We start from the raw sequence: 24,882 nt of genomic DNA, 5'->3' as shown, positions 1-24,882 counted from the left end.
ATTGGGACCTTCTTTTCATTCCTTGGGTTAAAACAGTAGACACTTATATTAATTGTATTTTGCCTTTCTCCACTCATGTTAACAGTATTACTTCCATAATAAAACATCATTGGTCCATGTTGGAGCTCCATAAAGTTTTTGACTGCCCCCTACGTTTTTCTTTTTGCCATGGTAGGAACCTCAGGGACATTTTAGTTCATTCCCATTTTCAGGTCAGCCCCTCTTTAGGTTTACAGAACAACCACCAACCGTGTGGACATTGCTCCATTTGCCCTCATGTTGTTCCCACTTCCACTTTTGAAGACCCCATTTCTCATAGAAAATTCCATCTTAATTTCTCCACTATATGTCAGTCACGGGGAGTAATTTATGTAATTATTTGCCCTTGCAAAAACCATTTTTACTGACCGAGAAACGGCGCCTTTAGTTACACATTGGCAATCAGCAGGGCATTCAGAAAATGATTTAAAATTTTTCATCATTGACATGTTACTTCCACCTCTTCGGGGCGGCAATTTCTCTGAAATGCTGATTCGCAGGGAGCAAAAGTGGATCTTTAAACTAGATTGTCTTCATCCTAAGGGATTAAACAATGAAATTGAGTGGCACTATTTCATATAACATTTTATATATTTTATATATTGTCTCCCTTATTAATACTGTTCTGTTTGGGTTTTTTTACTGTATTATTTTTCTGTTTCCTGATTGGTTAGGCTCACTCCTCTCCTATTGGTGCAAAATTCTCACACCAAAACTGTTTTCTTTAAACATCAAGTTCTGTCAATACTTCCCGCTCTCCTTGCCTTGTCAGCTGTATGAAAGCCATTCTGTATTTAAAGGTATGCTTTATCGGAGTAAATATTGACACTGTGTACCCTGTCTTTTGGTCCGTTGTTTACAAATGTTTATTTTTGTTTTTATGTTTCAGTTTCGAAATACTTACCCTGTCCCTCCCGACGCAGCCTTCGAGCAAAACACGGGGTCTGTGTCGGGGGACCCTAAAGAGAACTATTTGAGCTTGGCTTTTGAGCAATGGAGTTGCCGAATTAAATAAAATAAAAATTGTTCTTTTGCAATATCTTTAAGTTTGGACCTTTAAATTCTTTGCGTTCCTTTTGACGATTGATACAATTTCTATACCATTATATCTTTGATTAACCTTTGTTTCATAGAAGGAAATGTACCTGAATAGCTAAAATGTGCAATAATTAAACCCATTCTTAAAAAACACAGCTTAGACCCAACCAACCTCAATAATTATCAACCAGTTCCTAAACTTCCTTTCATATCCAAATTATTAGAAAACGTATTGCAAAAACAACTAACTCAACACCTTGAAAATACAATATTTTATACCCCTCCCAGTATGGATTTTGAAAACATTTCAACACAGAAAAACTGTTTGCTCTAACTGATACTGTACTTAGAGGCTTCGATAACGGTCAAAGTTATCTACTGGTTTTTTAGACTTGTCTGCTGCATTCGATATAGTCAATCATACCATCTTACTTGAGCGACTTTCTGAAATCGGTTTATCAGATTCTACATTACAATGGTTCTTATCTTATCTTACCAACCATGCATTTCAAGTCAAAAATAAAAATTCCACTTCCAATAAAATAAACTTAGGTTCTGGAGTACCTCAAGGCTCCTCCTTATCAGCCACCTTATTTAACATATACATGTTACCACTTTATCACCTACTAGCCGGCCTTGGTCTTACACCACATTTATGCCGATGACATCCTGTTTTTGATTCCAATTCAAGATACAATTGAAAATGCACTTAAAATGACAGCTATGTATATATCCATCATTAGAAAATTGCTAACACATATGAAACTGATACTTAACGTTAATAAAATTGAAATCATACTTCTTAACAGAAAATCACTGGTCACCAATCTGCCAGTTTTAAAATTAGAAGACCAGCAAGTTGAAATCAAGCTTGTAACCCATGCCCGAGATCTTGGCATAATCATAGACAGTGAATTTAACTTTAAAAGGCACATCGCTACTAAAATCAGAGATGGTTACAACAAACTTTTGACTCTAAGACGACTAAAGCCACTTCTAACTGAACATGATTTCAGAACTGTATTACAATTATTAATTTTCTCTAGTACCGATTATTGTAACTCACTCTTGCTTGGTCTTCCTTTCTCTACTCTCCGTCCTTTACAAATTTTACAAAACGCAGCGGCAAGGATTCTCACAGGAAAAAAAAAATGTAACCATATAACTCCAGTTTTAATATTTCTTCACTGGCTTCCAATCAAATTCCAGATTGACTTTAAAATATTATGTTTATTACACAAAATCATCCATGGCGAACAGACAGACTGGCTAAATGCTGCCATACATCTACATAATCCACAACGAAATCTCAGACTTGCAAGCAAAGGCCTATTATCTATCCCTTCATTTAGTTCAGCCCACCTGAGCCAGGTGAGAGCTAGGGCTTTATCACTCGCCGGCCCTAAAATTTGGAATTCTCTTCGTCCTGAACTACGCTTACAATTGGACCTGAAATTATTTTGAAAAGGTTTAAAGGCATGGATATTTATGAAGGCTTACCAGGATATAGATTAAATCTCCAAAGAAATATTTACTCTATATGAGACCCATAGCTATTTATTTATTTATTTATTTATTTACTTCTTTTGCTATACCAATGTTCAGGACAAATAGACATATCACACCAGTTTACATCGAACTCGGGGTAAAGCGAGACATAAGAAAGTTACATAAAACAGGGAGATGAATACAGGATAACTTAGTGAGCAGATAATTTCAAGCAAGCAATTAAATTAAAAAAGGCATAGAAATTAATAAACATAACATAAGGACTTAACTATAATCGTGAAGCATGTAAGGTCTGGGGGGGTAGGGGGTGGGCTAACTAGGGGGGGCGGGGTGTGGCGGGGGAATGGGGGGCTGAAGGGGGTTGAGGAGGGGGAGGGAAGGGGAGAAGGAAAAGAAGAAAAGGGGGTGGAGATGGAGGTGGAATGGCGTATTGAGCGCACAGAGACTAGGAAGAATTGCGGGAGGGGGAAGAGGGCTGATGGAGGGAGATAGAGGACGCATAGAATTAGCGGTTTTGAAGATTAGGGAAAGGCTTGTTTGAACAGCCAAGTCTTCAATTTTTTTCTAAAGGTGATCAGGCATTGTTCTTGGCGTAGCTCCGTAGGTAATGCGTTCCACTGAGAAGATCCGGCTGTTGAGAATGCGTGTTTCCGAATGGAGGGGTGATGCGTGGCTTTGGAGGGCGGAACGTGTAGGGTCCCTTTGTAGGTCGTTCTGATGGGTCTCGTGGAGGAGTGGAATTGTAGTGGAATTTAGTTCAGAAGAATGTTTATTATTGTCACCTTCCACTCTTTTGTCTTTCTTTCTTTCTTTTCCTTTTCTTTCTTTTTTGATTTTCCATGAAATCAGTTGTTCTATTTGATATTATTTGTTCTTTTATTCTAATTATTTATATTTTATTGACTATGTCCAAATATGTAAACCATTGTGATGATATTTCCGAACGATGGTATATAAAACTAATAAAAAATAAATAAAATTAAAAAATAGATGTTCTTGGTCAACATGACTTCAGATTTATGGACTACATACATTTTCAAAGTTGACATTGCAGCAATTGCACATTCTAGTTCTACTACCTACGCACTTTACATCATTCATTACTTATTGCTGACTTCACTACTTTTATCTCTGATACTGACATTGAAGTTTTCAGTGTATTGGTATATTATGTTAAATTGTAAGCTTTTCTAAAGAGCCATGTTTTTAGTTCACGTTTGAAATTTTTTCTTTCTGTTATCTGGTGTAATGACTCTGGAAGGGAGTTCCACAACTTGGGGCCTTTTATGGAGAACATTCAATCTCTTATTTGCATTAGGTATGTGTTCTGAGTGGACGGCACCATTAGAAGTCTTTTGTTTAGTGATCTTAGGGTTCTCTGTGGTGAATAATGTTGAAATGTAACTCTTAATAGGCATGGGTCAGTATTGGTGATGATATTGAAAATTAGGGTTAATACTTTTGTGAAGGCTCACCGCCCGTGCTGCCCTGGGTGCCGCTCTTCTGCCTCTGGTTCAGGCCCCTCGCGAGTCCTGGATATCCCTGGAGTCCGTCAGTCACACAGGACTCCCTAGGTTCAGGTCTCCGCAGGCCCTGGTTTTGCTGGGCTTCTGGGTTCTCTTTGTATGGAGTGGGGTTGAAGCAGTCCCCCAACCCCCAAAGATAACACAGAGAGAGAGAGGTTCCTCAAAGTATTTTTATAAAGCAAAGTAGCTGAGTCTAGTACATTTGCTCCGTCACCTCAGGAGCTGCACAAATGACCCTGCCCCCGCTCTCCAGCATTCTAACCCCTTAACACATGTGCTGGAGCAAAGGCACTGTTTGAGCCCCCCTGGCTCTCCAGTTCACCAGCAAACCCCCTTAACACATGTGCTGGATCAAAGGTACTGTTGAGCCCTCCCGGCTCTCCAGTTCACCAGCAAACCCCCTGCCCTAACTTCCCTTAGGGTACAGGTTATCAGTTTCCCTTTTCTAGCTAGCTGTACCCATGAGGCAGCTGGAGGATTCCTCTCCCCCGGAACCTACCTCCATTTCCTTCTCCCTTTTGCTTCCTGGCACTGGCTTTTTCTGGCCACTGCCGCTACCTAGGCACGCCCTCTTCCTCTAGCTCCCTAGGCTCACCTGTGTGACTCATTAGTCCAAGTCTGCCACCTGCTCTCCTCCAGGCTCACTCTACAGGTCAGGTGGTGGTTCTAGGAACCTGGGATTTGTAGTTTCTCGCCGTCACGTGCTCCCCCTGCTGGCTGGCTCTAGTATTACCAGCCACCTTATGGTATCTTATCCATTCCTGCCCCCGGCAGCGCTGCACTACATCACACTTTATAATGAATTCTGGATTGTATAGGAAGCCAGTGCAGTGCCAACAGCGAGGCCGATGATAACAAAACTACAATCCTAATGGGAAGTAATTTGCTCCTTTTTATTAGCAAAAGAAAATATTAAAAAAAAATATATATATATCCTTTGGGACCAATGATTATGCCTGACCCCTAAAGTGGTGAAAATATCTCAGCGCAATTATGTACCTGCAGGGATGGTATGACGGTCCTGGAAGAAATCGAAAAAATTTTACATGTTCTTGAAATTTTGATTTTGATTAATGGATAACACTAGAAAAAGTTAAAGTACTGCTCACCTAGATGTTTCATTATTTTGATTCAATTGGTGCATCTATTTAACTTGGATTAATTATTGACATAAGAATTTTTGTCAGCTTTTGTTCTGCTTTCCAGGTTTTGACATCAACTCCTTCACTGTCTGTGATCATGTTAGCTGTCCTTTTTGTAATGTGTCCTAGTCCATGCCATTTGTTGTTTGGATTTCATTCCGCCCTATTTTTATTCAGGACAGGTTGTTCATCTGGGATATATTTAAGTACCTAAACTATGTGAGCAGACGTGGCATATGGGCACTGTGCCTCCTATTATCTAACTGAATTTTTTTTTAAGTTGCTTTGGCAATCATACCTATAAGGGAGCCCGGACCGATGTGCCGCAAATGCACAGTAGAGAGCAGCTCTACTGCGCATGCGAGCACGTCGGCCAGAGCAGAGTGTGCCCCCCCTCCAAAAAATGGCGCCTGCTCCTTAGGAGCAGGAGCGGCGGCGGCAGGAGCGACGAGCGGGAGGAGCAGGAGCGGCGACAAGTAGGAGCGGCGGTGCACGCGAGGGAGGGAGGGAGGAGGAGTAGTAGTAGCGGCAGCGACGCGCTCGCGCGAGGGAGGGAGGAAGGAAGGAAGGGAGGAGCAGTAGCGGTGGCGACGCGCGAGGGAGGGACACCCCCCTGTCTGCTGGTTGTGATCAGCTGAAAGGGGAGGGAGGAGGAGAGAGTGAGCTGAGGGGAGGGGGAGGGAGGAGAGAGTGAGGGGAGGGGAGGGGGAGGGAGGAGAAAGTGAGGGGAGGGAGGAGAAAGTGAGGGGAGGGGGAGGGAGGAGAGAGTGAGGGGAGGGAGGAGAGGGAGAATAGAGGGGGGAGGTGGGAGGGAGAATAGAGTGAGGTGGAGAGAGGAGAGGGAGAATAGAGTGGGGAGGTGAGAGGGAGGAGAGAGGGAGGTGGGTGGAGGTGAGAGGGAGGAGAGAGTGAGGTGGGGGGAGGGAGGGAGGAGAGAGTGAGGTGAGGGGAGGAGAGGGAGAATAGAGGGGGGAGATGAGAGGAAGGGGGGGAGGAGAGAGTGAGGTGGGGGGAGGGGGGAGGAAGTGGGAAGGAAATAGACCGAAAAATTTTTTTTAAATGAAGCCCGTTGTTACGGGCTTAACGGCTAGTTATTAATATTCCAGCACCACATTACTCTACATGACACAAACTCATATATGTTTAGCCACATGATAATGCAAGTGTGGTAGTTATTTCTGGATGGGGAGTAGTAGTTGTAAATTATATCTGAATCCTTTCTAAATCATCGGATACATTTTTGGTAATGTTTTTGAATAACTGGATAAAAATATTATAATGTATTCGAAACATTTTTTTCATGTGTATAGATAGAAATATTTACTTTTGAACTATATGGTGTTAGTGGTAGCTGAATAGAAAGAAGTATACCTAGCAGATAGCTGTAGAAATCCAGCATATTACTTATTTAATCATATTTGATCACTTGCCATATCAGAATATCCATCATACAATAAAAATAATTTAACATAGTAATGATGGCAGAAAAGGATCAAATGGTCCATCTGGTCTGCCCAGCAAGTTTTCCCATGGTAATATTTGCTGTACTATACAAGATACTCCCATGTTTCTCTTATGGCTAGTAACTGCCGCTCTGTGTATTTATCCCCAAGCCTTATGATAAGGGTAGTAATGTTTACAATCAAAACCAAGCAACTGTCAAACCTATAAAAAAATTACTGCTAGCAACATTTTTACTGAGTGAGGACCCTTCTTGAAAATTAAGACAATGCTGCTTGATGTGCTTTGTTCTGGACTTTGCCAAAGAAGCAGTCCTGTGATTTTTCCATTATGTCTGCATATCAGCCTCAGACCATAAAAGTTGGGGCCTGCATTGGTTATCATCTGAATCCCCTTTTTCCACCCTGCCATCAAAGCGGAGAGCGAGGTAGCAGTTGTGTCAAAAGTATCAAAGCTCATTGGCAAAGGATAGGAATCCCTATTCTTTCTTTTAAGGGTAGTAACTACCGCTCCGTGCAGGTTATCCTTAGACCGTAAAAGTCAGGGCTTGCGTTGGTTGTTACCTGAATTCAATTCTCCCTTTTCCCCCCCACCATCAAAGCAGAGAACGATGTTGCAGTTGTGTCAAAAGATCAAGACTTATTGGTTAAGGGTAGTAATCCCTATGCCTTTTATTAAAAGTAGTTTCAATTTACAAATAAAACAGAAACAGAGAAAATTCCATTCTATGCATGCAAATCCAGATTATATTAGAAAAGATGACCACAAATAATAATCTTCCTCAATCACAGTCCAACTAATCTCAGCATAAAGTATTTATCATTAGGCTTGATTAAATATCCATGCTTTAAGCTGCTTGTGGAATTTTAAATGATTTCATACTTCCTTAATCTCTATAAACACCTTATTCCACATAACTAAACCCTGCTTTTCCAGTTGTTGCCAATTTAATAGATGAAGATGGAATATGCAGAAGATGAGATTATCTCAGTGAATGAACTGGAGTAAATTCTGATATCAACTTTGCAAGGTAGCTTGGTGAACACTAATACATACATTTAAAAAACAGTACCATAGTCTTTAGTTATTTATTGAGATTTCAATATTAAAAGTCTAACAATTCTGACAAAGAAAAATGTCAAAAAACCACAAGAAATAATATAGAAAAAAATGTATCCCACAATCATACTCTTGGAAACCTTAGACCACAATGGGGGACTAACATAAAAGAAAATAATTATTAAAGGACTTTTTATGATAATCCCAAAGCATAATTATAATTACATAACTGCAGATTAATTAATCATAGAACTCAAGTGGTTACTAATTAATCATGGTGGCAACTCTCTATTTGACCAGTACCATAGTCTTGAACTGGATTCTAGCTTCTACTGGCAGCCAATGCAATTCTAGTAAAATCAAAGTAATGTGAATTTGAGTGCTCATATGGCTGTATTTTGGAGTTGCTGCAGATGCTTTATACTACTCCCTGATAAACCCTTGTATAATGAATTTCAATAATCCAGTCTACTCATAAACAAGAATGCACAAAAATTACTAAATCTTTTGCAGACATAAAGTAAGAAAGCTGCCTAATTAACTGGTCTAGAAAAAGGGGCTTGGATCACAGAAGAAATCTGTGGCTTTAATGCCGGTTCCTTAACTATTCTTACCTCTGAACTTGTAATAACTTCCTTAGAGGATATCTTCACTCTCAGACTTATTACAAGAATCAGAAATTATGTTTCTTCTACTTATCCAGAGAGACTCAGTCTTCCCTGGATTCAATTTTAAATGTCTTTGCTCCAACCACCTTAATACCCCTTTCAAACAGATTTACTTTTCTACATTTGCTATTTGGTCACTACCAAAATGTGCCAAAATTTGCACATTATCAGTCAATAAGTGATATTCTAAACCACATCAACTAATCACTTCCACCAACAGGGTCAAATATAAATTAAATAGCAATGAGGATAAAATTGATTCCTGAGGTACCCCACAAGTAATTGAAATAGTATCTGAATCAAATCCCTTCCAGCATACCCTCAGTGATCTGTGTTCCAAGTAAGATTTAAATCAACACAGTCCTTTTCCTGACAGTCCACATTCTTTTAATCGATCCAACAAATTATGATTAAGAGTATCAAATACTGCTGTCAGATCGAGAAGAAAGAGAATAGTTTCCCCCATCAGTTTGGCTCCTCACATGATCAGTTAAACTTACTAATACCGTCTGATCTCTGTCCTACCCAGAATCCTGATTGCTTTTGTAACAAATTTTGATCTTCAACAAACTTTAGGATCTGATTTATAAAAAGCCTTTTCTATTATTTTATTCAGATATGGAATATTCGGTACTGGCCGATAAGACTCCACATTTTCTCCAAAGATTTTTTATTTAATATATGTCTCTGTAGCTTGATTCAGTTGATATGGCAGTTCTCCTTGTTGAAGATAGTTTCTGCTGATTTGGTATATTTGGTAAACTTAAGTTCCCTAAATATCTCAACATTTTTTAGGGCATAGGGTCGAGTGAATAGATGCTGAGATTTATGGTGTGCAAAACTTCCTCTATCTTGATAGGAATTACTAATCTAAACTCTTCAAAATTTGTGTTCTTGGGGCTTGATTTATCAGTAAAGGTGACACGGTTCTTCATTGATTCTAAGTCCCTGTTGATCAGCTATTTGTTTTGGTGTAAAAGATGGTTGAATTTTTTAAAATCTTTAAATCAAAAAAGCAAGCAGGTTCTGTGCATTTTAATAATGAAGAATCTTCTTGTTCTGATTATTTCCTGTTGTCAAACATTTTACTATTTGAAATACATTTGGCCTACAATCAGATGCTACTAATTTCCACCCAATACTTAATCATAAGAACATAAGAAATTGCCATGCTGGGTCAGACCAAGGGTCCATCAAGCCCAGCATCCTGTTTCCAACAGAGGCCAAACCAGGCCACAAGAACCTGGCAATTATCCAAACACTAAGAAGATCCCATGCTACTGATGCAATTAATAGCAGTGGCTATTCCCTAAGTAAACTTGATTAATAGCCGTTAATGGACTTCTCCTCCAAGAACTTATCCAAACCTTTTTTGAACCCAGTTGCACTAACCACATCCTCTGGCAACAAATTCCAGAGCTTTATTGTGCTTTGAGTGAAAAAGAATTTTCTCCGATTACTCTTAAATGTGCTACTTGCTAACTTTATGGAATGCCCCCTAGTCCTTCTATTATTCGAAAGTGTAAATAACCGAGTCACATCTACTCGTTCAAGACCTCTCATGATCTTAAAGACCTCTATCATATCCCCCCTCAGCCGTTTCTTCTCCAAGCTGAACAGCCCTAACCTCTTCAGCCTTTCCTCATAGGGGAGCTGTTCCATCCCCTTTATCATTTTGGTTGCCCTTCTCTCTACCTTTTCCATTGCAACTATATCTTTTTTGAGATGTGGCGACCAGAATTGTACACAATATTCAAGGTGTGGTCTCACCATGGAGCGATATAGAGGCATTATGACATTTTCCGTTTTATTAACCATTCCCTTCCCTTGCATCATGTATCTGTTTGTATTTCTTTTGTTGCAATTTACATAAACTAAGATTTTTCTCAGTTTTATTATTTTACCATTTACTTTCTATCTGATGAACTTGCTGTTTGGCCAATGTAAGATCACTATGGAACTAATCATTTTGCCTTAGAGTAGTAAAGGAGTGGTGCTGGGCCTGTGCGCAGACGCTGCAGGTAATCTGGTACTGCGCCCATAGCCGGTGGTGGTGGTGGGTCGATTGCTGTGTGGTGAGTGAGCCAGCAATGTGACAAGGGCTGGCCATTTTGAGCCTTTTTGCGTTTCCCCGTGCTGCAGCGGTGTCGCAGCATGCCCAACCTAGCGCTCTAACGCGCATCACTGGTGTGCCACCATCACTGGGGTGACATCACCCCATTGGCACCACAGCACTGGGAATGCACCAGAGGACGGGGGAGCGAGCTAACGGGGACAGTTTACAGAGGCTCTAGAGGAGGGACCCTCAAAGTCGGGGCGGCACCTACACAACCCCATTTGGGGCTTTAAATCGGCAAGGCGGGCCGGGGGCAGATCCCACAGCACAGGGAGGCTGGACTGGGGAGCGTTGGGCTTATCCCCATCCCTTTGCTCCTGCTCTCTGCGCTGCAGGGCGTTTTCTCATCCCCACCCTGCCGCCCAAATCTTCAGTTGGCAGCATATTCAGTATTCCTATGTTATGAAGTTGTTTTCATAATGTCTTATTCTTACATGGTCACAGCTTTGGGGCGGGGGTACCCAAGCCGTGAAGGGGGGTTTTGTTGCTTATTGGAGGCAGTGCACGGTGTCACCAGTACGCTGTACTGGTTTGATGGAGGATAGGATATCCCACCTAAGTGGGCTGTTGCCTTGCTTGTGTGTGACGGGCTGACCAGAGAACCCACAAAGAGTGAGCACCTCTCGCGAGGACAGGCTTTGCTTGGAAGTGGTGAGCCCTGGAGTCCAGAGATGATGCACTGCCTGCCAGATGCCCACTGGTTAGTACACTCGCTGGTTTGTACAATATGTTATGACTTGGGTTCCTAGGTCATTAATGTAGCCTTGTTTATATAATAATAAAGCTGCGGCTTATTTTCCCCAAGTCCTAGTTGGGTCAGTCGATGTATAACATCTCTACCGTGCATGGTCAATGCCCCCCCCACAAACACACACACACACTATTGCTATGAACTGACCGTGGCTGCCTAGCTTATAAAGTTTTGTACTGGTGCTTTTTCATCTATCATTTTAGACAGACTAGTATTTCATTCATGTACTGACTGTTCTAGAGAAGTACTCAAATTAAAACCTAATGCATGGTAGGCAGCCACCCACTCTTCAGATGGCACATTTTTCCATTTCTGAATGGATAATTTTTTTCTCCAGTGGTATAGAGAAGTAGCCTAGTGGTTAGAGTAGCTAATTAGAAGCCATGGTTCAAATCTAACTGCTGCTCTTTGTGACCTTGGGTAAGTCATTTTCCCCTCAGGAACAAACTTAGACTATTAGACCTCTGGAATTAGGAAAATACCTACAGTACCTGAATATAATCTGCTTTGAAGTGCTGAAAAATGGAATATATATTAAAAAAAACCAAAAAACCCTCGTATCTCTAAATTAAAACTCGGTCCATATAGCTGAATGATCACTCCATGAACAGGAGTTGTCTCCAAAGTAACTTCTTTCAATTGTAAAAACATATGAAATAAATTCAGTTAATGAAGAAGAAGGCTACTGGAATAGTGAAGGTCATGTACCCTAAATTTGTATATTCTGGAAGAGAGTAAGGAATATGTTAGACATGTTCATATTTTTTATGAGCATAACTAATGTATAAGATACTAGCATTTGTTGGAGGGGAGAAAGTTAAAGGAAAAGGGGCCATGATTTGAAACTGCAATAGGTTAAGGCTACAAACTGATAGCCCATTTTGGCCTTTCTAACATTGACTCTATAGCAGTTGCTGGCAGTGTGATAGTACTGTGCACTGCCATGTGAAGGACCTGAATTCAATTCCCAGATCAGGCCTTCCATTACCTATGTCATTCAGTATTGTGTATGCTGTGACAGCAGCTTTCAGGACACGAGAGGAAGGAGTTGCAGTCATTGCACAATAGTGACTCCTAGTGGTTGAACTTGTAATTGTAGGGTTCAAGAAATAGCCCTGCTGTGTAGCCTCTGGCCAAAGACTGCAGTGACTAGACTAAGTGAGTTGGAAAGGGATATAAAATATGGGGAAAAATATCTGAGTAGCTGTGCCAGATCCCAACCCTGATCCCAATTGACAGGCCGATACAGTACAGTACAGTGAGCTCCGGCGGACGCGCGTTTTCGACGAGCTAGCTTTACCCCTTATTCAGTAAGGGGTAATAGCGCGCCGAAAATGTGCGTCCAACCCACCCCGAAACTAATAGCACCCGCAACATGCAAATGAATGTTGATGGCCCTATTAGTTATGCCCGCGCTATTCAGAAAGTAAAATGTGCAGCGATATTAAGTGGGAGGTCCCAAAAGCTACAAATAGATAAAAATTTAAAATGGGCCCGCGGCTCGCAGGTTGAAAACCGGACGCTCAATTTTGCCAGGGTCCTGTTTCCGAACCCGTGGCAGTCAGCGGGTTTGAGAACCGACGCCGGCAAAATTGAGCATCTGCTGTCAAACTCGCTGACAGCCGCCGCTCCTGTCCAAAAAGAGGCGCTAGGGATGCGCTAATGTCCCTAGCGCCTCTTTTTACCGCGGGCCCTAATTTAAATACGTTAATTTACTGAATCGCATGCACAGGAGAGAGTGGCCTGTGTGCGCGCCGGGAGAGCTCGCCCGCTCTCCCGCGATTTTTACTGTGTCGGCCTTTGAATTAGAAGTCCAAAAGAATAAGCGTAAACTACTGAGCTTCCCCACTCCTAGACACCAGGGCACCACTGCTGCAGGGAGAATCGAGCACGAAAGGAAACTTACCAGAAATGCCAAAAACTGACTAGGATACTATGGGGAAACACCGAAAGGGATCCGGCGATGGAACAATACCGAAAACCATGAAAAACTACGATGAAAAAAGAAGTTTTCCAGAAACAGTCAAAGTGAGCTCAGTCAGACCACGAGGCTTACAGCTTCATGGAAAAGACACTGATAAGACAAGGAAATCATCTTCATGATAGGGAAAATACCAGGGAAAAACAAAACATAGGCAATACTCATGCTAAAACCCACATTATTGGGGGAATAAAAAGAAAAAGAATCAAATTACAAAAATACTGTGCCGGGCATTCCCACACCCCAACTCTTCAACCAGGATTGCTCTTATCAATAAGAAATCTCTCAAGATCTACAGAATCCGAAAAAATAAACTTATTACCCTGAAAAGATGTAACACACTTGCAAGGAAATTTCAAATAAAAGGTTGCCCCTACGTCTAATATCCTATATTTCAACAAAAGAAACTGTTTCTTAACTGTGCTTCCTTAAAGATATCTGGAAGCATCTGGATCTTCTGACCACAAAAATTTGTCTCCTTAAACTTAAAATATTGACAGAAGAACAAATATTTATCTGACCCTAATACGAAAGTAACCAAAAAGTGGCTCTGGTTCTTATTTCATCAGATTCAAGAAATGAAGAAATATTTGGGCTAACAATTGGTGTTAATACATCAAAAGACCCATCCACTCTATTTTCCACCTTTTTTTTTTCACCTTTCTTATTCAATTGGTACACTTTGGTGGATGATGGATAAGACCCACTGGTCCGAGGTTTCACTGGACCACTGGTTCGCAAAGAAATTCAGCTTGCCCCTGACCGGAGGATCCATTGTCCTGGGTATGGGCAACTGGCTCACGCTCCCTACGGCCCAGTCAAAATCCCATCCCCAGAGTTGACTGAGTAGTTAGATGGGGTTTGGGGCTCTCTGCTGCCTGGGATAGCCACGGAAACCCTGATGGTGTTGACGGGAGCAAGGAGGCAGAAGATAGTACTTCCTCTGGCAAAAGAAAGACTTCCTTAACCTTGGTATCGATGGCCTCCTGGATGAGGAGGATAAGTCTGGAGTACTGATAGAGTTGTTGGAGAGTCTCATGGTAGGCCCTTAATTGGGCCACAGCATCCCCCACCCTACCGCCAGAGAGATTCTCTCCATTACACAGCACGTCAGCGTTTCTGAACCTCTGTTTGGAGATCCGAGGCCTACAGCCATGCCATTCTGTGGGTGCCAATTCCTGCTGCAGAGAGACTCGAAGCCATTTTGAAACCATCGTAGGTTGCATGGACTTCGAGTTTTCCACACTCCAGACCCTTGTGCATCAGCGACATGAGGGTGTCTTGCTGATCTTCAGGCAGCTGCTCAGCCATCTCCTGCACCTGCTTCCAGATGTCCCATGAGTACTGGCTCATGTAGAGCTAGAAGGCAGCTATACAGGCAGGCAATAATCATGGTGCCTTGAAGCACCTTCTTCCAAGAGCATCCATCACTCTGTGGTTCTTCCCTGGGGGCACCAAGGAATGGGTCCGAGAGCACTTGGCCCTCTTGAGAGTGGATTCGACCACCACAGACTGGTGAAGTAGCTGACACTTATTGAATCCGGCAGCCTTCTGGATGAGATAAACCCCCCATCTACCTTCTTGTTAGCAACTCCTTAAGGATCTCGTATACAGGGGCCGCCACGATCTCCTTAGAAGCCTCCATGAACTGGAGGATCTCAAACATTTTGTGGCTGGCATTCTATTATGTTCAAATGGGATGGCCTCTGCCATCACCATCACAAATCCTGCAAAGGTCAAGTCCTCAGGTGGGGACTTTCTTCGCTCAGCTGAAGAACGGTCTGATGGGAGACCATCAGAGCCCTTGGAGGAGGACTCTGTCATATCAACCCCCAGCGGTCATAGGAACCCTCATTCTCACTGCATGCTACAGGGGATGGGGCCCTAGGTGCTTGGCCTGCATCCAGAGGTGCAGGCACCAGTTTGAACTGGATGGGGGACTACAGGCCTCAACATCTCTGCTAGCCTTGGTGGAGCTTCCTCAGAGGAGGAACTGGCAATGATCACCGTATCAGCAGGGGGAGGCCTCTGTGCCCCACTGGGCACCAGTGCTGTCCCGGGAACTGGTGTCAGCTGGGTCAGTAATGCACCAATAAGTATTTTGAGCTTCTCCAATAGCAGTAGGATGACTGGCAGTACTGGCTCAACCGCTTTGGTGCCATAAGCCCAATGCCCTACAATGCCTGAACCACTCCCAGCTGGTCTCGATGTTCCAGCTCCTCCTCAAACATTGCCAATGCCAACACCAGCTGGGACGAAGGAGGCATGGCCAGATCTTCTTCGGACCCATGAGGTGGATCGGTGACTGACACCAGGACCAGTGGATACCATGTAGACCCCCAGCATCGATAGAGGATGGGCCCTCCTCATTGCAGGATCATTTTGGGGGCATCGCGGCAAAAGCCGGTGCATCCCCACACCCAGCACCATGCATCAATGGGGACCAGTTCCAGTGCTTCTTAGGCTTCTCTCGATGCTTGGCTTGACTTTTCCCTGGTGCTGAGGCCAAAGATGATGAACCCAGTGTCATCGGCCTGAACAGTTCGGCAACAGTCAGTTTTTGGCATCCCTATGCGCCAACGGTATCAGCGGTCCTGCTGATATTGATGGCGTGGTGTCCATTGGTGGAGCTCCAAGGTCCATTGATGCTGTTGCTGAAGGCTTGGACTTCCTCAACCTGAAGATCTGATCCATCTTGTCGAGTTGAAGCCGACGTCCCTTCGGGGTCATTTGGGTGCACAAGCAACAACCACATTGCGGCAGAGATTCAGCAGAGCCAGCAGGTGTCAGCCTGGCACATGTTGAGGCTGTTGGGCCGTAACTGACCATTTTACTCCCTTGTCACATTTACACATGTGCAGAGCCCAGTGGACCGTGAGGTCACAGTGGGGCCAGGCCTCTCAGAGCCAACAGGTTTGCATCCGAGTCACCCCTACTTTCTGGGACTCATTGTCCTGGTGGCAGGTACGTTCCAATCTGGAACAGGGGATTTTGTTTCATAGTCTCCCCACTCAAATTGTCCTAACCACAGATGCATCTACCCTGAGGTGGGGAGCTCATGTAGATGGGCTCAGAACCCAGAGACTTTGGTCTGCTCAGGAACGATCTTGTCATATCAACTTCCTGGAGCTTCGGGCGATCAATTATGTGCTATGGGCTTTCAGAGATTGGCTGTCCATCAAAGTTGTCCTGATCCAAACCTACGGTCAGGTAGCCATGTGGTGTGTCAACAAGCAGGGAGGCATGGGTTCACACCACCTGTGTCAGAAAGCGATCCAGATATGGTCGTGGGCCCTGTCCCACGGGATGGTGCTCAGGGCCAAGTACCTGGCTGGGACAGAGAAAGTGGCAGCGGACAGGCTGAGTTGAGCCTTCAGACTCCATGAGTGGTTCTTGGACCAGGGGGTATTGAATTGGATATTCTGCCTCTGGGGAAGCCCGAACGTAGATCTATTCACAGCCCCCTGCAACAGGAAAGTGCCTCTGTTCTGCTCCCTGCACAGGACAGATGGCAAACCATCGTTGGACGCCCTCGCCCATCATTGAGCAAGTGTCTGCTGTATGTGTATCCTCTGATTCCCTTAGTGGTGAAAACTCTTGAAACTTTGCAAGAACAAAGGGACTATGATTCTCATAGCCCCTCATTGGCCGAGACAGGTCTGGTTTCCACACCTTCAGGAGTTGTCCATCCAGAGACTGATCAGTCTGGGACTTCCCCAGATCTCATCAAGCAAGACCAAGGCAGACTGTGGCATCCCAACCACAGCCTGGATAGTGAGAGGTTAATCTGGCAGCCACTTGATCTTTCAGAGGATATGTCTTGGGTCCTGATGGCTTCTAGAAAGCCTTCCATTAGAAAGTCCTATGAACTGAAGTAGAAGAGGTTTTTCATGTGGTGTGAGCAGATGGCCCTAGATCTGTTCTCCAGCCCCACACTAAAACTGCTTGATTACCTTCTACACCTATCGGAGGCTGGCTTAAAAACCAACTTTTAGAATTCATAGTGCAATTGGCGCATACCAAAAGGTGTAGATGGTTCTCCCATCTCTGTACAGCCTACAACTGTATGCTTCATGCGGGGCCTGCTTCAATTGAAGCCTCCTCTAAGTCCTCCTGCATTGTCTTGGGACCTCAACATGGCGTTAGCTCAGCTGATGAAAGCTCCTTTTGAGCCACTGTGCACCTGTGACCTAAAGTACCTAACCTGGAAGGTCATATTTTTGTTGGCGGTCATTTCAGCACTCAGAGTCAGCGAGCTGCAGGCCTTAGTGACTTATCCACCTTATAACTTTTATCACAACAGATGTCTAAGATGGTGATGGATTTCCATCTTAATCAGTCAATCATCCTGCCAACATTCTTTCCCAGGCCCCATTCGCATTAAGGCAAGCAAGCCTTAGCCTTCTATCTGGAGCAGACAGAAACCCATAGACAGTCCACCCAACTTTTTGTTTCTTTTGATAAGAATAGATTGGGCTTTGCCATTGCCAAACAGACACTATCCAATTGGATAGCAAATTGCATCTCCTTCTGGTATGCCCAGGTGGGACGGGACTGCGTCTTGGGGTTTATGTCAAGGCTCATTCTGTCAGAGCCATAGCAATGTCAGTGGCCCACTTGCGAGTAGTTCTCATGAAGGAGATCTGCAAGGATATGATGTGGAGTTCTCGCTACATATTCACATCTCATTACTGTCTGAATAGGGATGGCTGATGCGACAGTAGTTTCAGCAAATCTGTCCTTCAGAACCTATTCGAGGTGTAGAAACAAACTTTTACGCCTAGGGCCCATTGTTTGGATTCAGGCTGTCTCCCCCTTTGTTAACAACAGCACCAGTGTTCTTAAATCCTTTGGTACCTGGTTTGATGTCTGTTGGTCCCCTTTTGTGTTGGGGAGCAGCCTGTAGCTAGAGATTCACCCATGTGTGAGAACTACCATCCTGTTTGTCCTCGGAGAAAGCAGAATTGCTTACATGTAACAAATGTGCTCAGAGGACAACAGGATGTTAGTTCTCACGAAACTTACCCGCCATCCTGCGGAGTTGGGTTACTCCTGTTTTTTATTTTAATCGTAATTCTGTGTTACAAGACTGAAGAGGGACCCCTGTGGATGCATGGTATAGGGCAGTGGTTCTCAACCTTTTTTCTGTCGGGACACACCTGACAGATGGTTCTCACATGCATGACACACTGACCCATGATTGTCACGGGGCTAAATGTAAAAGTACAGTTTGCATCCACAGGAACCCCCCTGACCCACAATAATGGATGTAAAGCAGAATTATGACATTCCCCACTCACCCTACAAAAAAGATATTCTGGTTCTGGTGTCATCTCAGTAACAGCAACTCAAACTCCTTCTACTTCCAGGCTCAATAGCCCTACTTATGAAAAGACAGCAGTTTACCACCAATGCATGTCCTCTTGAGAAAACACAACAAATAAGACTGATACAAATGCTTACATGCTAGTAAAATATCTCATCTCGGTAACAGACACAGAACCGACCTAACATACTCCCAGATCTGTAGTAATGCACATAAACTAATCCGTACACAGTTACACCTGTATTATGGAATACACTCAAACAGGAGCAACCCTATCTATGAAAAGGCAACACTACAAATATTAAATCAGGCTCTAAACACCAATACACCTCTTATTAGGAAAACAGAACTAGCAAGCAGCTATAGATCCCCACACAGAAATAATTGTAAAGCTATACTAATTAGCAGAATAAATGTTTCAAAACAGCTATGAACAGAATAACATCCAACAATTAAAAACTCATAAAAACTATTAAACATTCTCCAAACACCAATAAAATATTTCAAAAAAGCAGACATCACATAATATTAAATAATTAAAATGGCAGTCAATCAAGAAAAATAAACTTAAAAATCCACCTTTACTTACCCCCTCCAGCAGCTCTCCTACTCCCCTTCCATGCAGGCTGTGGCACACACCAGAAGCAGCAGTAGAAGCTAAGCTCTATACTCATGGTCCTCTTCCTTAGTGCCCATGTCTCTCACACACACACCATACCAGTCATGCCCCCATGACCAGTCTCTGTCTCTCACAGAAAATCATCTCCCAAACAGTCTTTGACACATACACACACACCAGTCACCTTCCTGAACAGTTTCTCTCATGCCATACACATACACAGGCTTCCCACTCCCATGTTCTACTTACATATATGGGCTTCTCACTCTCATAATCATGTTCTCTGTCTCACACACACACACACTCACCAGTCTCTCACTCCCATGCTTGTTCTCTCCACATGCACAGGCCACTGCTATTTTTCCACGTGGCACGGCTCTTTCTCCTTCCCGCGTACCGTGTATCACTTCCTGTTCCGGGTCATGGGGGGGAGGGGGCGCAAGAAGAAGAAAAGGCCAGCCACGGGTGCCACTGCTTCTTCTACCACCGCTGCCATTCCCACTGGGCTTGAACGTACTGATAGCCCAGCGGCAACAGCAGCAGGGAAGGAAGAGTAGCGGGAGAGACCGGGAGCACGCAACACACCTGCCGGTGCTTGGCGACACACTGGTTGAGAAGCACTGGTATAGGGCATGTTCAGTGTGCCTATTCAAAGTTCTAGAAACTTTGACATACGTTTTCCATATCGGGGCTTCATCTTATGATGTCACCCATGTATGAGGACTAACATCCTACTGTTCTTGGAGGACACCTGTTATAGGTAAGCAACTCTGCTTTCATCTTGTATTTGAATTTATATTCATTATTATATTAGTTGTCAGAAGTGTTGTCAAGAGCACATTCATGTTATTGTATTGCTTCTGTTGGAACAAATTCAGTCTGCTAGACACTAAAGCCTGCTTGTTCCATATAGTGTATCCCAATCTAATCATAATGCAGAATGGTAACAATTACATTTTTTTCTCTTGAAGTATACAGTTCCAGTAGCAATATAGGTCCTGGAGATAATTGAACTCTTAATATGTTTTTATGGAAGCAACATAAGAATTATCCAAAGATGATACTGTATTTGAGCATTTAAAAACACACACATCTCTTTTTCACTTGGTCACGTCCGTAAAATGGACCTAAGTGATCTCAAAAGCTCATATTTGACTTCATCTTTACATAACTTTTATGATGTTCTAGTTATAGGTATTGCATCCTGCAGTCACTCCTAGCAATGATCAGAAAAACAAGAATGTGTTCCTCTTAGTCACAAGATGAGTCTGCTGAAGTCTGCATGTGTGGTTTTAAGGTCTTGACTTGGAAGGACAAATTGAGTCGAACACTTGTATTTATCTGGATCCAAGAAGAGGGCAATTTTCATAGCCATTTATGTGGAACAGTTTGCTTACTTCTAACCGTATTGAGAGAAGATATTACTGAGGGCATGCTTAGGTCAAGGTAGAAAAATGCTGTGCATAGATGGACTTTTTAAATCCTCACACACACTTTTTGAGCAAAATTCTTTCCACAGGAAACGCAAGTGCATATGAGTGTGCATATATTGTACCTACAGAAAGTTTCAAAGAGAAAGCACATAGTTTCGCTTTGAGAATTGGGGCAAAGCCTGCATGTTAAAAGTACTCGTGGATGTTGTGTTAATGCGGACAGTATGAAAATTGCCGCCTCAGTGACTTGCCCAATGTAACCAAGAAAATAAATGGCAGTGAGGAATTTTGAACTCATGTCCCAAATTATGATCCAGTGCTATAACCATGAGATATCGCTTACCTGTTATTGACGGGTAGACCAACTAATGGATAGAGAATCTGAAAAACTCACTTATTTGCCTATTGTTTAAAATCTAACCAGACTCCCCTAATGAGCACCCCAGCAATCTGCCTTCATCTATGAGAATATCATAGATAGACATGGTTTAAAGGGACACAGCCAGCATGGATTTAACCAAGGGAAGTCTTGCCTCACAAATCTGCTACCTTGTTTTGAAGAGGTTAATAAACATGTGGATAAAGGTGACCCAGTAGATGTAGTGTATTTGGATTTTCAGAAGGCATTTGACAAAGCCTCTCATGAGAGGCTTCTAAGAAAACTAAAAAATCATGGGATAGGAGGCAATGTCCTTTTGTGGTCTGAAAACTGGTTAAAAGACATGAAACAGAGTAAATGGTCAGTTTTCTCAATGGAAAACAGTAAACAGTAGAGTGCCTCAGAGATCTATACTTGGACTAGTGCTTTTTAATATATTTATAAATGATCTAGAAATGAGTACAATAAGTGAGGTGCTCAAATTTACAATGACACAAAATTATTCACAGTAGTTAAATCACAATTGGATTGTGGTAAATTGCAGGAGACTGGACTTGTGAAACTGGAAGATTGGGCATCCAAATGGCAGATGAAATTTAATGTGGACAAGTGCAAAATGATACACATAGGGAAAAATAACCCATGCTGTAGTTACATGATATTAGGTTCCATATAAGGAGTTAACCTCCAGGAAAAAGATCTAGGTGTCATAGTGGATAACACATTGAAATAGTCAGCTCAGTGTGCTGCAGTGGTTAAAAAAGCAAACAAAATGTTAGGAAGTGTTAGGAAGGGAATGATGAATAAAAGAGAGAATGTCATAATGCCTTTGTATCTCTCCATGGTGAGATCGCACCTTCAATATTGTGTGCAGTTCTGATCGCCGCATCTCAAAAAAGATATACTTTCACTTGGGAAGGTTCAGAGAAGGGCGACCAAAAAGATAAAGGGGATGAAACTGCTTCCCTATGAGAAAAGGCTAAAGTGGTTAGGGCTGTTCAGCTTGGAGAAGAGATGGCAGAGGGGGGAATATGATGTCTATGAAATCTTGAAGGACTTGAACTGTGGGAATCAGTTATTTACTTTTTTGGATAATATAAGGGCTAGAGGGCACCTCATGAAGTTAGCAAGTAGCACATTTAAGACTAGTCGGAGAAAATTATTTTTCACTCAATGCATAATTAAACTCTGGAATTCATTGCCAGAGGATGTGGTTAAGGAAGTTATTATAACTGGGTTTAAAAAAGGTTTGGATAAGTTCCTGGAGGTGAAGTCCATAAAAAGTTGACTTAGGGAATAGCCACTGCTTATTACCAGCTTTTGTAGCATGGGATCTATTTAATGTTTGGGTACTTGCCAGATTCTTGTAACCTGGATTGGTCGCTGTTGGAAACAGGATGCTGGGCTTGATGGACCCACGGTCTCACCCCATATGGCAACTATTTATGTTCTTATTTATTTACTAGCTGTTGCCCATTGAATATACAACAGAAAACATTTGCCCCCACCCCATCACTCTTTTCTTCCCCACCCTAAAGCAAGTACTGTCATTCCTGTGCTGGTTGACTTAGCCTGAACACACTCATTCCTCCCCCAGCCAAACCTGAGCTTGCTTCCCCTATCCCCTTTCTACCTAGCATTTAGATATCTTCCAGTCCCTCTTCCACCCTCCAATTCCATAGTTTTACAAAGAACACTAGCACACTTGAAGAATGAGTAAAAAATGACCATTTGGTGTTTGAATAACATTTGTTATCCTTTTATTTTGAAACTAATATATTGACACTGATCTCTGCTGCTGTGATATGTATTTACATTTTACATTTACATTTATTAGGATTTATGAATCACTTAACACTAAAAGTAGGTCTAAGTGATGAATAAGAATACAATCATAATACAAATAACATTAAAACAATATAAAATACATAATAAAATAATAAAAATGTAAATGCACTCTTAAGACATAGATCAATACAAATAAAATAAGAATAAAAAGATGTTTATTAAAATGGACAGAGATAAAAAGCAAATAAAAGAAACTTAAAAATAAAAAATAAGCTGATTTAAACAAAAATGTCTTAACTTCTTTTCTGAAATTCTTTACGAAATCGCACTGTCTAATCTCAATCGGAAAAGAATTCCAGAGAGTGGGACCAGCAACAGAGAAAGCACATTCACTTGTCATATGTAAATGTGCGACTCTAGGTGAAGGAATTTCAATCAATCCACGCTGTGACGAGCGCAGGGCTCTGGAAGGTTGGCCCAAGGACAGGTTTGGTCATTAAGCAATTTAAAAATAAGCATTCCTATTTGTATTTGACTCTCTCATTTATGGGGAGTCAGTGAAGTTCAATTAAAGTAGTGGTGATTTGGTTCCTTTGTTTTAGTCCTAATAGCAAGTGAGCAGCAGAATAGTGTAGAATAGGGAGGGAAATACCTATGTAGAGACTGTTACAGGAGTCTTTAATTGGAAAAATAGATGGTTGAAGAACAGTAAGAAATTCCAGCAGGTGTAGAAGATTCTTTAGACCTACAAGGACAGGAAGTCTGTAAAAGCCGTGAGAAATGACCTGTTTTGTTTGGGTCTGAAAAGAGAGAGTATTATCCAAAGTGACACCAAGGCTTTTAATATGACTTTTAATTGGAAAAGTTGAATTATCTAAAGTAATATACCCTTCATTAAAAGACAGGTATGGGCTATGAATCGCTAAGAACTCTGTTTTAGACATGTTCAATGACAATTTTTTGTGTTTTTGCCACTTTTTAATGTGGATAAGCAAATGTTGAGATGATCAATGGTATCTTGCCAGGATGAACGGATGTGAAGAACAAGCTGGATGTCATCAGCGTATAGTTTGTAGCAGTCTGTCAGGTTAGAAAGAATTTTACAGATGGGTGCTAAGTAAATGTTGAAAAGAACAGAAGAGAGTGCGGATCTCTGAGGAACCCCAGTTTTTGATAGTAGACACAGTTGAAAACTCAATTTTGAGTTTGACAGAATGAGATTGATTAGAGAGGTAAGAACGGAACCAAGTGAGAACTTTACCTGAGAGGCTACACTCTTGCAGACAGAATGTACAATATTACTATGAGGCCAAATTTCAAAGTGATTTACATGGGTAAAATGCATTTTACGGAAATCAGCTGTCTCAAAATTTACAACCTCCATGTAGCCAAAAATATGCATGTAGCTTGCATTTTCAAATCTTCATGTGTACTTTTCAGACAAAATTCAACCTGCACGGAAAGTGCATGCAAGTGGCCATGTGGACTTTGTACCCACAGCAATTTTCACAGGGAAAGTATTATATACTTTAGCTTTTAAAATAAGTGTAAAGTTTCATGCAGTCTTGGTCCTAATATGAGCAATTTGAAAATTAGCCCATGTGTGGTTTATGTACAAAATCTGTGAATTATTAGTTATGATGGCATGAAACTACTTTGCTTATAAATCCAGGTCATGCTTGCTTTAGCTCTGGTTCAGCTCTGGTTCAGTTTAGCTCTGGTTCAGCTTTTCTAATGTATCCTGTATGCCTACTATTTTATTTTCTCACCCAGCAGCATTGTACTTTCCCGAGTGCTATATTAAGACGATGAATAAATTGCCTCCTTTGCTTATAAATGCTTTTCTGCTTTTTTGTAGAACTGCACATGCAAGAGCTAAAGGTAATGCTGCTGACCAAGCTGGACAAGCTGCTCGCCAAGAATCTGATATTGCAAGAGCAGTCGCTAGAGAACTTTCCCCAAGCTTTCACCAGCCAGGTAACTGTTGATCAGTAAATTGCTAAAAGGATGTAATAAGGTATGCTAACGTTAGCACAAGTTTTTGCCC

The 24,882-nt window shown here is 42.2% G+C and overlaps 1 protein-coding gene across 5 annotated transcripts in view; it reads left to right on the top strand.

Moving 5' to 3' along the window:
- Window positions 1-24,882, top strand: part of JPH1 (junctophilin 1) — a 353,316-nt gene that overhangs the window by 175,239 nt on the left and 153,195 nt on the right. For all 5 annotated transcript variants that reach the window (XR_003854844.1, XR_003854845.1, XM_029591495.1 and 2 more), the window contains exon 3: window positions 24,694-24,812. Coding sequence is in view for 3 of the 5 variants with exons in the window: in XM_029591495.1 (XP_029447355.1) it covers window positions 24,694-24,812 (119 nt within the window). In the remaining 2 variants the exon portion in view is untranslated. The remainder of the gene's footprint in view (window positions 1-24,693; window positions 24,813-24,882) is intronic.

Source organism: Rhinatrema bivittatum, chromosome 2 (genome assembly GCF_901001135.1).
Source record: "Rhinatrema bivittatum chromosome 2, aRhiBiv1.1, whole genome shotgun sequence".
In the NCBI taxonomy this organism is placed as follows: domain Eukaryota; kingdom Metazoa; phylum Chordata; class Amphibia; order Gymnophiona; family Rhinatrematidae; genus Rhinatrema; species Rhinatrema bivittatum.
The sequence above is the reverse complement of the archived record's forward strand: the minus strand, read 5'-3'. Positions and strand labels throughout refer to the sequence as shown.